The 17870-nt window shown below is 39.6% G+C and overlaps 1 protein-coding gene across 2 annotated transcripts in view; it reads right to left on the reverse strand.

The window, feature by feature from the left end:
• Positions 1-12762, reverse strand: part of KCNH6 (potassium voltage-gated channel subfamily H member 6) — a 1196060-nt gene extending 1183298 nt beyond the window's left edge. The window contains exon 1 of one of the 2 annotated variants that reach the window (XM_044055208.1): positions 12215-12762. In XM_044055208.1, coding sequence (XP_043911143.1) covers positions 12215-12290 — 76 coding nt within the window. In that variant the 5' untranslated portion in view covers positions 12291-12762. The remainder of the gene's footprint in view (positions 1-12214) is intronic. The other variant, XM_044055207.1, reaches the window with a different exon arrangement.
• Positions 12763-17870: the final 5108 nt, after the last annotated feature.

A 17870-nucleotide genomic window follows, 5' to 3' on the forward strand; every position in this document is an offset into this window, starting at 1 on the left:
AAGACTGCATCTTAAAAAGGCAGCAGCCATCACAGGCGTAAGGAGGATTGGAAAGCATTAAATATGACGTGTACCACAATGTGATGAGAAGACTGCATCTTAAAAAGGCAGCAGCCATCACAGCCGTAAGGAGGATGGGAAAGCATTAAATATGACGTGTACCACAATGTGATGTAAAAAGTATATGTAAAAACAGGAAGGCCCTATTGAATTGAAGAGGATACTATAAGCAACACCAGATATAACCTTGTCATTAGTATATTCATAACTGAGTTGGGACTGGCAAGGGCTTGCAGTGTGTGTGTGTGTGTGTGTGTGTGTGTGTGTGTGTGTGTGTGTGTGTGTGTGTGTGTGTGTGTGCATTTGCAGACATATAGCTCAAAAGAAAGATGAGCCCTAAATTAATTTCTGAGAGATAGTAGATGAATGGAATGGATGTTTAGATTTGCACTGGGTGTGCCAAGGAGAGACAAGATGAGGAATAAGTATATTAGAGGGTCAGCCCAGGATGGACAGTTTGGAGACAAAGCTAGAGAGGCAAGATTATGTTGGTTTGGACATGTGCTGAGGAGGGATGCAGAGTATATTGGGAAAAAGATGCTAAGGATGAAGCTACCAGGTAACAGGAAAAGAGGAAGGCCTAAGATAAGGTTTATGGATGTGGTGAGAGAGGACATGCAGGTGGATGGTGTGACAGAGCAAGATGTAGAGGACAGGAAGAAATGGAAACAGCTGATCTGCTGTGGCGACCCCTAATGGGAGCAGCCAAAAGAAAAAGAAAAAGAAGAAGTAGATGAATGGAATACACCATTCTCAATACTTATCAATGTTTCATAATATTATAAAACAGTATTATCAAAATGTATACACTATTGTTTACTCCATTTTATGGGTCATAAAATAAATTTACACTACAGCATTGTTTTGAAGAGGCAGGATTATGTATTCTACTGTATGAACCCTCTCTGTTGGAAGCTAGATGGTGAAGAAACAGTCATCCACAAAAAAATGACCACCATATGCCAATACAGGAAGGCTCTTTACAGTTTAAGCCCCCATCTTTGCACCCACTTAGCAATGAAATGCAAATGAAGAAAACAAAGTTAATTGCCAAAATAATAGTAATGATCCTAGATTCTCCATAATACCATTGGCGGCATCTCTAACGATTCATGAAAAAGTGAAATGAAAAATCTTTGAACATGTAAAATTTTCTGGTGTATATTATTTTGTTAATGTCCACTGTTCTAGTTTTATGTTTCTTAACACTGTGCATGTTTCTGTTACTACTTTTTCATCAGTATTCGGTTGCATAATTACTGTGTTTTTTCATTGTTCATTTTTGCTGTTTATTATATCAAGCTGTTTGTATTTGTATTTTTAATGCATCATTTTATGTCAAAAAACAACAAAAAAGCAATTGTCATTATTAAAATACTTGACGTTTTGAGCATCTCACCCCACTATATATATATGGTTTATGGGCATACAGGATAATCCTCTAAAGCTTCTGCTGGTATAATCTCTGCTTCACAGAAGCACTGACTGTGATGTCAGATAAATGCTGAATTATTTATATAATCCTTCTATTACTGTACCTTCTGGGTAAATTGCTGACTCTAACAAATCTGTATTTTTCTTCCTACACCTCCCACTATGAGTACTGCATGTCTGCATCCTGACTTCTTCAGTTATTTCTGAAATACACTTTAAATAAACTTTATTTTGCACAATGAGAGGCATTAGAATTTGCATTATTTTTTTTCCCTGAAGACTTTCATTTCAGGCTTTTTTTCTGCATTATTGAAGAGCTCTGCTGTCCAGATACATGCATTCTGGGTTGGGGGGTTGACTTGTAGGTTGAGGGTATATACCTCTCGACCTCTTAGAACAAGAAATATGGACAAAGACTAATTTTAAATATTGCTTTTATAAATTTAGAAAGTTTCTAGAATAATGTTTTGTACTACTATGCATTTTTCTGAAGGATATGAAGTCTGAAACTCAAATGTATGCCATTATTTAGTGACTTCATTCTCCAGTGGTTTGCCAGAAAACTATAACTATGAGCAAGTGACCAAAAAAAAAATAATTAAACAGCAATCTGGACATTCTGCAAAAATCCAGACAGTTGAGCGGTATGCCTGGAAGTTGATGTACAACAGTTGACTATGCCCAAGCTCTCAAGATGATTCACAGTTTTGATCATATCTTGCTCAAAATAAAGTTTGAATCATATCTTTTGTTTCCATCTTTTATTCAGTCTACTCAGAATACACTGTAACCCACCAGTTTCATTTCATACAGCTTCTGGCTCATTTGCCTCTTCAAGACAGCATTCATCCCTTCTATGTCATATTAGGTACATGTCGGGTCTATATCAGCATTTCGAAAATTTAATAGTTCGAATCACTAAATATCGAACTGAAATGATCAAACTATTACATTTTCGAATGTCGATAAAAAATAAAAAAAAAAAAACTAAAGGGTGTAGGCGTGGGGGGGCAAGCCCCCCAGCCCCCCACACCCCCTGCTACTTAAATATACCAAATCTGAGACCGCACTACATTGAAGTAAATGGAAATCTCCCCTTACGGAAATTTCCATTTACCCATTCGACGTTCTGCACTTTCGGCTGATGGGAACCCTACATGTCTGTGGGGGAGTCCTCAAACTTCCACACAGTTGTCCTGTGCGGTCCTATTAGCTGAGGAGATGAATGGTGATTTACTTTCTTTCTTTTCTTTTCTCGTTTTGTCTCTTTCTTTATCTTTTCTTAAAGTTATAGCTTCCCACTCTACTTGCTACTTATCCAGAAAATCTGCTGGATTGCATAGGTTCCCTTTCAGATATCCCAATCCATTAAGCTAACATTCTTTTTTTATCGTTTTTGCATTTTTTATGCTGAATCTAGCCAAAACATACTGTCATTAATCACGACTACAACCTTTCTTCTTCTCTTTCATTTCCCCTTTGTAGAATTTAGCACAATGTCTCAAAGAGACATTTATAACACCTGTAGAAAGAATATTCACACAATAATATTACCGATAAATGAGTTACAGATAATTGGCCCTATGTACTTCTTCTGTAATTAGAAATCTACAATCTGGATTCAGTAAGTTTCTAAGCCATAGGTTCTCACACACTGTCATACAGAGCCTGTCTCAAACCACTAAAAAAATTCACTGAGCCACTTGTAGATACTGATAAGAGTTAGTTCTGGACTCTTCATATAACAACAACAACAGCAAAAAAAAGCTGCCCTTTATATAAACAGAACTACCACCCCCTCAAAAAAAAAATGAGTTGCACTTTATACTTACATAAGCACACTACATCCCAAGAAACACACACCATATATCTACACATTCTTGAAATAATGAATTTCATTCTTAGTGCTAACTTTTCATTTAGTCACTGATTATTATCACTCTGCATTTAGCCTGATCTCACATAACATCAGTGTTGATTAGTTTGTTTTGAATATACAGCATTTTCAGAACTTATTAGACTTCCCCAGAATCAGACCTAGATCCTCCATCAGCATTTGAAGGACGTTGTTTTTCCAAGGTACACAGTTCTACTTTTTTCCTGGAATTCCATCATGTTTCTTCCTAATGATGCAAAAGAAACAGGTCCACTTTTCTGCTTCTGTTTCTTTTACACTGTCCTGGAAAATGATCATGTTTCACTTTTTCCAATCCTCTGGTATCTTGGTGTTCTTTTATTTGGTAAATGAGTGATTTGTAATATTTTTTGAACTTCAGATGTAAATATCCACAGATTATGATAGAAGATCCATGGTCTAGCTACTCTATTGAATGTTGCACTTAGCCTCATATACAGCTAACTATCCTGTACTTTTACCTTATTATTCCCTGGCTTTTCATAAGCAGTAATAAACCATTCTAATAACTTACATTGTACCTTTTGCTCAATTCTAGGGTCCTACCACCCTCTCTGTGATGTAGTACCTCTCCAGGTCTGTCTTAAACTGTACTCCAAGTTGTCACCCTAATCCTTTTCAACTCTTTTCCTTCCATTTCAAATACACACCTTTGACAATCTAGCTAATGATGTGATGCATCCAAATAATACAGTCTTCTCTTCTTGTGCAAACCTAATTTAATAAAAATCCTGTTCTATATCAGCCACATAATCCAGTTCACCACTGCATACTGACATTTTCATCCTAACAGTTCCCTTGCAATAAATTTCATCTACTTCCAGTTCAGTGGTCGATTTATACTACAGTTAACACATATCTCAGTTGTTCTACTAACATCCTGTCAGATGTTGAGATACAAATATACCATATTCATGGAGGCCACCTTGTCTATCTCACTCATGATATAGGCATAAGAATCAGTCAAATGGATTAAAAAGTAGGTTGGCTTTGTGGAAGAGAGAGAGAGAGAGAAATATAGACCTGACTGTGACCCAGATGACCAGAGATTGGTTAGCAGTCCAGGCAATGGAGGATCTGAAAAGAGAGATGGTGAGAATAAATATCTGGCAGTGGGTTGGTACACATTCTGGGAGGAAGAAGATGGCCTATTCTGCTGCACTTATGACACCCATTGGAGGGCTACAATTGCAAAATGCAGCAGTATGGACTGGACATGTGTGATTGTCTGTATCAAGCCATTTATTGTAGCTTTTGTATAGGAATGTGTGTATGATCACAGACACATAGGTTGAAGGCATTGTAGGCCATTGTGATGATGTCAGTGCACAATCCAGTCGCTAGGGTGGGGTTAAGACCTAACAGTTAGAAAATCCTTGCTCTTATCAGATTATCAGACTTAGATAGCCAAGCCTGCCAAAAGATCCCTAGCCTGGGAACAATTAGGGTTTGCCTTTAAATGTAGACAACAGCCAGTCTAGGGAGGTGAAGGCAGACCCTCAGGCTATTGGGATGGAGGTAGCACTAATAAAGTATGGAGAAGTAAAGGAGAACATAATGGTGAAGTTGACAGACTAGACCATTCTTTTTGGATTTCTATATGACAGCCATTCATTACCAGAGCTCTCACTGTAGCAGGCAGCCTATTAAAGAGTAGATCACTGTCAGGCTAATCCCAATTTGAGAGGGGGTTCCCCAGGAGTTATTGTGAGGTGCAAATGGTTGACTTTGCAATAAGAAATCAGTGAGCAAAGTGCTTGATAATGGCTCGATGACTGTCAGGTATGGGGGACGTCTGACTGAAAATATCACCACTGTGTGAAGCCATCCTGTTAACTAATGACCTTAAAACTAGCACCCAGGAACACATACTATTTTGTACAGTGCCTTATGTATTCCTGCATGAATTGTTTCAGGTTCCCTGATGTTATCTACATTAAACTTTAAGACTTTATTTAATTTGTTTTAATGAATGTACTGGTATTAGATTCTTTAACCAGACTAATTTTACTGTTGTTTAAATATAGGGATCTTCTTTGATTTACTTGTAAAGGTGTGGCTGAATTAGTTTTCATCATCCCTGCTTTCTCTTATCACTCCCCGTGTGCAGCTCCCAATCTGATAATCAGGGCCTGCACTCCTTCTTGGTCCTTCTTTACTCCATGTCACTAAGAAATTATTTTACTCCTCACTGGACGGTGTAGTGGTGCAGCGGTGGCATTGTCACCTCACAGCAAGAGGTTCTCCAGTTCAGTTCTTGGCTGGAGTGCCTTCTGTCTGGAGTCTGCATGTCATCCCTGCATTTGTGTGGGCTTTTTCCGGGTACTCCGGTTTATTCCCACATTACAAAGACATGTCTTGAGCATTTCTCCCCGGGCCTCCACTGAAAATTGGCTTTGTTCCAAGTCGGACATTCCCGGTAAACAAATATTAAATAAATAACATTTTAAGTAAGTTAACAACAGTTTCCTCTTTGTGGGACATTGCTGCTTTCACTACCATTCCAGCTTTCTTCTGCATTGGTTAGTGCAATATTATTTTATGTACATTATTTTACACTTTCCTCTCACTTCATTCTTCTTTGGACACTGATAATAACCTCTTTGAAGAGGTCAGTGTTTTTTCTCTCATACCGTTTCCTTCACAAGAAAAAAGCTTTCTGCCTTAATGTTCATTATTTACTCCTGTTGTTAAGCCGATATCTAACTTCTGGTGCTTCTTTAAAGCAGTTTCTGATTTGAGTGCTACAGAACTCTGATATGGTTGATAGGTATTCTCAGGTTTATGACTATATTTATTGTATTACTATGATCCCAGCTGTTTTCTGATAATTTGTTTCCACATGGATTAACACCTCTAAGCTGCAATACTCCCACAGTGTTAGTAGAAAACTTTAGATGTAATACTGCTCTGAGTCTGCATGACCAGTAATTCCCTGAGGCATGTCATCCAAAAAGCTTCAATTAGTTTACTGTCCCTGGCTGTGGGCACAAGTATTTACTCATCAGTTAATGTTGAGCATCTGCTGGTCACTCCTTTGACAATATTGCACCTTTTCATGCCATTATAAAAGTAATTTCCTTTTACATGTCTCCTCTTGAAATAGGAATTAGTGTACCTCTTCAATGTATATTGGCACTGCTATTTCCTGTCTCTGCTGTGAGCCACAGAGTTAACTCCCTGCCCCATATGTAACTACTGCACTGATCTCTCTCCCTCTCTGTCTCTGTCTCTCTCTCTCTCTCTCTCTCCCCTGCTTCTCATTGTACTCAGTCTTTTCTGTAGCTTATACATTTTGGCATGTTCTGTCCTTATTAGGTAGTTGCCATAATGCCATGACATCCTCCTAATATGACACCAGGGGTTGGAGTTGACATAATGGTTAAGGTGTTTACCCTACAAACACAAGGTGCAGGGTTTGATCCCCAGCTTTGAGGGAAAGTGGCCAGGTTTAAAATGGCCCAGTAGGGCAGCTAGCCTAGTACTTACCTTTGAAGTCACTAAGTACTGGAGTTTATAAACAGAATTGTAAGTACTAAGACACCCTCCATTTATCTGCGACTGTATTAATTACAGTAATGTAGCCTTTGATTATCACGTGTTTACAGTGGCGAGGAAAGCATTCTATGTTGCGCAACTTATAAACAAAGGTATGCCATCTAGGTCCAAGGAAGTCATTGTTTCACTGTATTTGGCATTCATCAGACCTATCATTGAGTGCCCCCTTTGGTATGTACCTAACCAGGAATATCCAACAACTGGGAACATCTACAGAGGTTCCTCACTGAAAGAATACAGGGCATAAGTAATATGTCCTATGCAGAATGCCTCAAGGCCCTATCCCTGTATTCTGTCTCCTACAGGCTTTCGAGAGGAGATCTATGCCTGGCATACAGGGCACTGTCAGACCCCGCTCTGATGGACCTCCTGCATATCCACAAAGCAAACAGTACTAGAGTTACCCATTCTAAAGATTTAAACCTTGCCTGTGATATAAATAGGACCCGCTGGAGAGATAGGTATGTATCCCACAGAGTACCCCATCTATGGACAGGCTCCCCATGCATGTGAAACAGAGTTCCTCCCTAAACCAATTCATGTACAACTTGGACAATTGGATGGGAAACCAGAAACTCATCCTTGGTTTGGCACCTGTCTCTAATGCAAACAGATAACCTGTAAATGGTTCATCTCCCAGGCTCATGCTTACACTTATCAAGGGTATCAGAACTTGTCAGAGATTTGGGATGCATGGCTAGGCTTAAAAAGGCCCTTGTGGTTATAGTAAACACCTATGAACCTATGAATTATATCACTGCCTTTATTGAATTTTTGAACATATATCACTGTCCTGTATTTAAAGCTTCTCTATTTTGCTTTGTCTAGACTTTTGGACACCAGTGAAAAGCCATTCCTTTTCATTTAGCAACAGCAATGTTTTCAAGTGCAGCTGTGCACTGTTAGCGAAAGCACTTCTTTAGTTTTCTGACATTTGCATTAGTACTTAACTTGGCTGCAGTTCAGTCTATATTAGAGACCGTTGAATGTATTCTGGAGATCTGTTTTCTGTGATAACTTGATCTTGACCTACTTTCTCTCACACTCACCTTTGATTGTGCAGACAAAATGATTAGTTCTTTGTTGTTGAGCAGAGTAATTTGACAGTGATGTAAAATTATGCTCATTCAATGTTGCTTTCCATAGGAGCTCCACTCATTACAGCACCATACATAGGTAGGAGCTCCACTCATTACAGCACCATACATAAGTAGGAGCTCCACTCATTACAGCACCATACATAGGTAGGAGCTCCACTCATTACATCACTATACATAGGTAGGAGCTCCACTCGTTACAGCACCATACATAGGTAGGAGCTCCACTCATTACAGCACCATACATAGGTAGGAGCTCCACTCGTTACATCACTATACATAGGTAGGAACTCCACTCGTTACATCACTATACATAGGTAGGAGCTCCACTCATTACAGCACCATACATAGGTAGGAGCTCCACTCGTTACAGCACCATACATAGGTAGGAGCTCCACTCATTACAGCACCATACATAGGTAGGAGCTCCACTCATTACAGCACCATACATAGGTAGGAGCTCCACTCGTTACATCACTATACATAGGTAGGAGCTCCACTCATTACATCACTATACATAGGTAGGAGCTCCACTCATTACAGCACCATACATAGGTAGGAGCTCCACTCGTTACATCACTATACATAGGTAGGAGCTCCACTCATTACATCACTATACATAGGTAGGAGCTCCACTCGTTACAGCACCATACATAGGTAGGAGCTCCACTCATTACAGCACCATACATAGGTAGGAGCTCCACTCGTTACATCACTATACATAGGTTGGAGCTCCACTCGTTACATCACTATACATAGGTAGGAGCTCCACTCATTACAGCACCATACATAGGTAGGAGCTCCACTCGTTACAGCACCATACATAGGTAGGAGCTCCACTCGTTACAGCACCATACATAGGTAGGAGCTCCACTCGTTACAGCACCATACATAGGTAGGAGCTCCACTCGTTACATCACTATACATAGGTAGGAGCTCCACTCATTACAGCACCATACATAGGTAGGAGCTCCACTCGTTACAGCACCATTCATAGGTAGGAGCTCCACTGATTACAGCACCATACATAGGTAGGAGCTCCACTCGTTACATCACTATACATAGGTAGGAGCTCCACTCATTACAGCACCATACATAGGTAGGAGCTCCACTCATTACAGCACCATACATAGGTAGGAGCTCCACTCATTACAGCACCATACATAGGTAGGAGCTCCACTCGTTACAGCACCATACATAGGTAGGAGCTCCACTCGTTACAGCACCATACATAGGTAGGAGCTCCACTCGTTACAGCACCATACATAGGTAGGAGCTCCACTCATTACAGCACCATAAGTAGGTAGGAGCTCCACTCATTACAGCACCATACATAGGTAGGAGCTCCACTCGTTACATCACTATACATAGGTAGGAGCTCCACTCATTACAGCACCATACATAGGTAGGAGCTCCACTCGTTACAGCACCATACATAGGTAGGAGCTCCACTCGTTACAGCACCATACATAGGTAGGAGCTCCACTCGTTACAGCACCATACATAGGTAGGAGCTCCACTTGTTACATCACTATACATAGGTAGGTGCTCCACTCATTACAGCACCATACATAGGTAGGAGCTCCACTCATTACAGCACCATACATAGGTAGGAGCTCCACTCATTACAGCACCATACATAGGTAGGAGCTCCACTCATTACAGCACCATACATAGGTAGGAGCTCCACTCATTACAGCACCATACATAGGTAGGAGCTCCACTCATTACAACACCATACAGAATTACTACTGATAATACTAATGAACGTCATTCAGAAATGAGTATGCCTTCCTGATATACCTCTCAACTATTTAGCACAAGGGTTATGGACAAAGCCAAAAATAATGTGTGTGTGTTTGGGGGGGGTCAGAAAGGCCCAAAAATAGGGACAGTTTTTAAATATTGCTCTTATAAACTTGGAAAGTTGATAGAAAAAAAGCCTTTGGATTAGCATGCATTTTCTGAAGGGTTATGGAGTCTGAAACTCAAACATTTGTCATTATTTAGTGACTTCAGTCCTCAACTGTTTGCCAGAAAGTCACTAATTTTATGAGGAACAGAGTCTCTCTCCTTCTCTCTCTGTATATATATATATATATATATATATATATATATATATATACATGAGGCAAAAATTTGGGCAGTTGAGAGGTATGCTTTCTGACTGGCAGAATGAAGAACTGGAACAGTTATCAGACTCCCCAGGGTGCGGTCTCCATCTGCCAAGGTAAGAAAGGCATATCTAAAGGGCATATACATATCTAGAGGGGAGTCGCACATGGAGACATGAAATGCAATGGCAGTGTTGGAGAAATATACTGTTGCAATATAAGGTGGTACCAGCCAGAGTTTTAAGGCAGGGCCACATTTATCCCCTGAAGACTCAGCCTAGGTGAAACGGACATCCCAGTTACTGTAGTCTGCTGTAGGAATGGGAAGAATGTTAGTGACATGCAATTCAATATGTTCTCTCAGCAATCAGGAGGGCAAACTGTTTAAGGGCATTATCAGAGGGTGATATGACAGCAAAACTCAGGTGTCATCCGTTAGCTAAATGCACATCTAAAGTATAAGTAGAAATAAGATAATGAAATCATCCAGGCTCAAACTTTCATCCAGTCAGACAACCTTCTCTCATCAATCCCTGCTTCCCTCACCTGTAAACTCATCTTAATTAGTAACATGATTTTTTTGTCAGTATTATGGAAGGACCCCTTGGTATTTGCATTCATTGTACAATGTATATAGCAAAAAATTATCTAGTCTTCAAAAGATACATCAGGTATATACATACACACGTTAGATGGAAAACATCCAGCAAATCTGTCTTTGTACCATAATATATTCCTTACAACTGAATCTTCTCAATTTTAAACTCTCATCTACTTGATATCTCCTCTGTTCAGACTAGGGATATATCTCAAATAATATATGCATGAGTTGTGGAATATATTTCCATGCTTTCTAAAAAAAAGAATGGGAAACTGCAGGCTTACATACTTATATGAAAGATCACCTATTTGAAGGAGCACTACCGTCTTGGAACAATATCTCGCTACTGATGTTTGCATTGCAGTTTGTGATATTGCTGACGTATTTCTTACTTGCCTGCCTTTTGCAAAACATAACATTTCCCCATGCTTTACTTTGCTGTGCATTACTTAAAAGCCAGAAAGTATGACCAAATGCAATTGTTTCACAGAGTTTTAAATTTAGGCATGACAGGGAAAATGGGAAAAACTGGGGAAAATACAAACTGTGGGAGTAATAATACCAATGCTAATAATAAATATCTGCTTCTTGTACTTTGAAATAGAACATATTCCTAATAATAATAACGTAACATATAGCTCAAAATGATAAAGAAAAAGAGATACAAATAGTAAAATTCATTTTGTTCAGAAATATAACTCTGAATCTGCAAAAGCAACATTAAAAAACTCCACATAAACTATATGCTCAGCTTGCACACTGCCGTTTCCTTCCAACAAATCTGCTTAACAGATTATTTTCAGAAAGCTGTAAAATGCAAAAGGGACACCTTTCAAGTAAGTTTCATTCTAATTAAGGTGCACTTGCGGAATAGTTAGCATTAGCAACCGACTGCCTTTACTGAATGAAAAAGGTCTCGAGTTGTGAAGTGTGAAGAAACAAAACGAAGCTCTAAGTGAAGAGGCGCAGTGTATTAAGCACTGGATGTCTCGCAGTGCTTTTGTAGCGATTTAAGGCAGGTCAGAGCACGGTAAGAAACAGCAGCGGAGCACGCGTGATCGCTGCTTTACGAAGTTTGTAGTGGTGCATTACACACACATGTCCATTGCAGCGCTGCGTTTCTCCAAACTCTGCATCTGTAGTTGCAAGTGATAACTAAATGCATCTGCTACTTAATTACAGATGGTGCTGAATTAGATGGGACATATTAAGCATGATCCTTGCTCTGAGAAGGCACCTGTCAGTTTCCAAGTACTTGGCTTCACGGAACAGAGTAGCAAATGCCCACATCCATTTTCAGCCCTTAGACTATTTATTATTACCCTGTTTTTTTTCTGCTGGCTTTAACTGTTTCGCTAGACTAATGAAATTCGATTGCCCCCGACCTTTAAACAATAACTTTACTAGCTCATAAAAGAATCGGTGTTGCACTTACTTTGACCTTCAAATTTCCTGATAATAGTGTCCAAGTAGGTATTCTGGGGCGCTACGTGCCCTCTTCGAACTGGCATTTTGAAGTCGAAAAAATCCCTTCCTGGAGAATCATTAACAGTTTTCTTTCTCTTGCTTTTAAACCGACTCACAAGATTACAGACCCTTGGAGGCTGGCTCTTATTCTGTGCATCCGAAAAACGAGCGTTACCTAGGAGATAGACAAACGGTACCTCCACATGTAACAGAAACTCTGTCAGGGTAACATGGTCCTCTCCCCTTTTCTAAAGGTAATAGTTTCTCGGTGCAGAAGCACACCTTCGGGATGGGGCGAATGGAAGTGGGGACATTTGGGAAAATGTGGGTGGGAAGTGGGAAGGCAAAGTGCACGTTAATCCAGGTTCGCAAAGTGCTGAATCATTGCCACCCTTCAGCATGTGCAGCTGGAACAGAGTTGTCAACAGCAACAGCTGCCACTGAGACAATATCCAGCTGCTAACTAGCCAGCTCTCTTACACATGGAAGGAAATGCAATCCCCTGAGAGTCGGCATAGTGCTAGTGTAATACGCAGCTAAGAACAGTTTAGGTGCACAAGTGAAGTGTTTGACAAAAGGGGGAAAACTCCTCAGAGAAATGCAAAGTCCAGGAACTGTCCAACATGCTATGGTGCTGAATCAAGTCTTCTTCTGCAGGTCTACTTCAGAAATTAAGCGGTGGCTGTACCACTTCAGTGCATATAATGACTGCAAGAATAGCATTAGAATTTAAATAGTAAGAAATGGGAGAGAGAAAACTTGCAGATCGAGGTCAGACAGTCAATGTGTCTATCTACACATCTGTTAAAACACTGCAGTAAAAATCTAGTTTGGTATCTTTAGCCCTGAGTATGTACAATTTCAGCATTAGAGAAAACAGATTAAAATGTTCTCCTTTCTTCTTGTGGGTGTGGGTCGTGGGGGGGGGGGGGGGGGGGTCTAAACCAACAAGAGGTCTCTTTTAACACAAATGAACTTGCTGGCATGCTTGACCTAATGGGAGAGCGTTGCTCTTTGTGAATTTTAAGGTTTCCTGAAAGGCGATCTGTATATAATTTACAAATGAAGGTGCCTTTATTTCTTTGTTGAGTTAATCTAATTGCAGCTTGATCAGGTTATTTGCATTCCAGTGGATTTAATTGATTGTATTCATTCATTTCTATAACAGCTTTACATTTAAGTTAAGGAATACAGTCACGAACAAAGCATTTGGTGGCTTGCTTGTAGTGCTATTACACGAAAAACTTGCAAGGTAAACCCATGGTTTATCGTATACTTTTATTTTAACCAGATCGTTAACATGCCGCGGAGAAGCCTAGTTTGACGTCAGTAAACATTGCTCTATTTCATTTATTAACCTGTTTACAACTGGGCTTTGTGCTAATTATTTAACTTGGATGTGGCTTGATAGTGAAGAGGGAATTTAGTTTCTATTGGTTCGCTAGAGTAGTAAAGAATGGGCTGGTGAGAAAGAAAAAAAGTATCTCGCTGTCTGATATCTTCTTAGTTTTATTTTTATTCATGAAGATGCGATTTAAAGCAGGATGAGGTCTTGACATCAATTCACTTTACATTAAGAGTGTGACTTCGTGGATGTCATCTTTCAGAACTAAAAAATGCATTCAGCCTCTGTATGAACTTTCTCTCTGCTTTTTCTTTACAGCATTCATCACCTTTATTCCAGCATTTTAGATTATTTTGCAGTTCTGCGATCCCAGTACAGCATACTATGATGTTAAAAAAAAAAACATATGTTTAGCCTGCTTATGTGCTGTAGGTTTTTGTTATAAAAGAAATAATAAAATAAATAATAATATTCTTGCAAATAGAAATCCTCTGAAAGTTTTCCTTAGCAAACCGTTTTTTAGACTTTCAGCTGTTATAAAGTAATTGTGACCTTTTTTCACCACATTTAAAGGTGTGAGGCTACAACAAGGTGGGCAGTCCCAGGACATGTTAAATATGTTTTCTCAAGATTCTTCTTCTGCTGTAAAACCTGTTTTCACATCAGACACTTGTTTTGGTGGAGTATGGATGTAGTATGATGAACTATGTAATATAGTAGGCCTTCACAGCTAAGACAGCAAAATATGACCGTCAAAGTAACAGGAGGTTCAAAAATGTAGCGCACACACACACACACACACACACACAGAAACACAGACACACACACACACACACTCACCAGTTGTTACAGTTGTAATAAACTGTAGAGAAAAGTAAAACTCTGTCTCTCTATTTTAACTTGAACACAGATTTTAATATGTTATGAAGATGTAAATTGATTAACATACCAGGCAAATAGTGAATTCCAAACAATTTCCAAGATCTGGCTTATCTAGCTTCCAAGGCACATTCTTCACTGGAATAAATCTCCTGTGGTGAAGGCAAACTGGAGGTCCTAATGATTGTACTGGCCAGTAGTCCAGTGTCACCTACTAGAAGGAAGTGTTTGTGATAAGGTGTGGATTGCTTATAATCAGTTGGCAGGACTTCTCTAACATTCCTTTATGAGAGTATATGATATATTGTCCAGTGAAGCTATTTAGTGGTTACATCAGCAAAGATTGCACAATTATGTTTTTAGTTTAAAAATGGAGAAAGAACGGAGAGGCAGCAAAAATACTAGTCTTGGGAATACAGTAATCTAAGAACAAAAGGCAGAATAAGGCCAGTAATTTATTGAATCTATTTAAGTGCTTCACCTAAAGAAATCCCAATCCCCTGTGCTACACACTTTAGGGACCTAAACCTTGTCTCCACAATAAACAGAACATGTTGGAGGGATAGATTCCTGTTCCAGAGACTTCCCATACTCTGGAACAAGCTAACCATCTATATCAAACAAAGCTCCTCATTAGCATTCTTCAAGAAAAATCTTGATGAGTGGATGGGAAATAGGAAATTCACCCCTGGGATCACTTCTGTGGCTCTGCTTGACATGGGCACAGGAAAATAATTTTCTTGGGTGGCGAAAGCCAGGGAACTGTGTTGGCTAGGCTTACTTATGCCCTTGGGCTGATAGCCTAGTATCTACCTATGAACCTATGAACATGTTGCAGCTGACCCTATGCAGCTGCTCCAGTCACACTTTTACCCCAACCTTTCCCTGATGTGCCCTAAGCAACTCTGAGCCTCTTCTGATGAACTGTACTGTACCGCTGCTTCAGATAATACATTCCAGGACCGCACCTTCCGCTGCATGAAATAGTACTTTTGAAATATAATTTCAAATATTCCCCTTCCATCTGCTACTCCTGTCCCTTTCTTTCTACTCTGTTCTTCCTCTGTAACAGCACCCTCCCAGCTTGTCCGCAAATGATACAGTACCCAGATCATATTCTCCACAAATGATACAATGTACCCAGATCATATTCTCCACAAATGATACAATGTACCCAGATCATATTCTCCACAAATTATACAATGTACCCAGATCATATTCTCCCGTTCTCTGCTCTTTTCCAATGTATGTATGCCCAGCTTTCTATTTATCTGCTCATAAGCTCATAGGTTCTTAGGTTCATAGAAGGTTACTAGGCTAATGGCCCTATTGCCTTTACAAGCCTAGCCATGTTATAGCCATGTTCCCTAACTGACCTTGGTTAGATGGTCATTATTCACAGAGTGAGTCTATGATCAGCACCGACTGCCTCTGTCCTTGAGGGACATAGGTGCCATTCCCGGCATGGATTTACAATCTCCCATCTAATTTTCTAGGTTGCACTTGAAGATGGTTCTTGAGAAACTGTGCTTCACATGAATTGGGAGTTTATTCCAGGGGAATGTCAATCTCTGGGAGCTATATCTGTCTCTCTAGTATGTTCTGTTAATGTCACAGGCTAAGTTGAGATCCCTGGAGTGAGTGACTCTTGTCTCATTTGATTTGTGGATGTGCAGCATTTCCATTAGGACAGGGTCAGAGACTGCTATATAGGCCAGGCACAAGTCGCCTCTCAGCAGCATGTAGGATACAGAGTACAGTGACAGGGTTTTCAATCTTTCCATGTAGGTTATGTTTTGGAGGCCTTGAATTTTCGTGGTGAGAAACCTCTGTGGTCTCTCCAGCTGTTGCAGGTGTCTGGTGAGGTACATGCAAAAGAGAACATTGTACTCTATTAGTGGTCCGATGAGGGATGAGTACAGTGGAGTTATAACATCCTTACACCTGGATGCAATGCCCTTACTTATGAGATGCACAATGCAGGCTTTCTTTATCACTGTGGACACATGGTGATTGAAGTTTAGATTGTTATCCACCTGTGTTCTCAAATCTTGCACTACTGGATTTGACCTGGGGGGGTGTTGTAAATATTGTAATTTGCATGGACTTCCTCTTTGCCAAAGAGGATAATAATGCACTTTTTTGTATTTAGTTTTAGTCCGTGGCTTTATCACCAATCATTTGTCTGTGTTAGCACCTTTTGTAATATGCTAACATCATTTGGGGACTCAATGATTGCATCCCAGTTTTCAATCATCAGCGAACTTGGTAAGCCAAATTCCATCTAGTTTCACCTCGACGTCTGAGAAATAGATTCCAAACAGTAGAGGGCCCAGCACAGATCCTACACTGATTCACTGATTCACTACTAAAAAATTCACAGAGTTGAACAACTATTCAGAAACGCTTCGAGAATTGTCATATTTTCTCTGTTAAGTTTCTTAGAGGTGACATTTCCTGATGTACAAGATACTACATTTGATAGTCTTCTAGTTGAAAGTCTGAGTCTGGAACAGGTTAGCCTACATTACCTAAAATACTAGATGAATTATCCCATGATCCCATGAGCGTTGCACTAAAGACTTCGACGCTGTAAGAAAAAGCTCTACTCCTATGAGCTCCATTCTGCAAAGTTAGAAACTGTTTTTTTATTAAATTTCCACTTGGAATTTCGTTTCTTGTCCGTTTTTTTATTTTTGGCATAGTTTAGCAGTTTTTAGTTTTTACAAGTTTGTGAAGTTAGAAACTGTAACTTGTCTGCACATTGGAGCATTAGCCAAGATGACGCTATAAGGACTGCGGATGAAGGAGCATGATGATCATGTGACCTGGAAAGTAACAAAAAAGTAGCGGGGAAGCAAAGCTACCAATGAGTAATTTTAAAAGGGGTAACTAAGGGACATTTGAAATGTGGGGACTTGTATGCAGCAATAGACAGGAATGACATACCTCTCAATCTGAAGACATTGAAAATAGGAGCAAGGGCCCTTGAAACATTGGAGCATACAACTAAAAATCTGGACATTTAATAGCATAACATATGAATGCCAAATAAACATAACACTTCCAGCTTCCAGTAGGAATGTGGAATGCTACTCAGAAATACGTGTTTGAAAACAGAGAATGGATAAAATGATGGAAAAATACAATCACATTACAAGGGAGACAGTGTAGAATCTGTAGTCTTTAATGAACTATATTGCAAAATTCTACCACAGAAGGTCATTATTTTTTATTTCAGGAAAAAGCGACTTGCAGGATGTTTGTCCTCTTTCTTTAAATTATTGTTGCAAATAGTATGTTGGTCAGGTATTGTGGTTTTCTGTGTACTTGATAGCTTCAAAATCATATGTGAGGAGGAGAATTCAGCAAATTGTGCAAAGGGATAAAGCAAGCCAAA

The sequence above is a fragment of the Protopterus annectens genome, chromosome 13.part0 (assembly GCF_019279795.1).
Source record: "Protopterus annectens isolate FY-2018-M chromosome 13.part0, PAN1.0, whole genome shotgun sequence".
Lineage (NCBI taxonomy): Eukaryota > Metazoa > Chordata > Ceratodontiformes > Protopteridae > Protopterus > Protopterus annectens.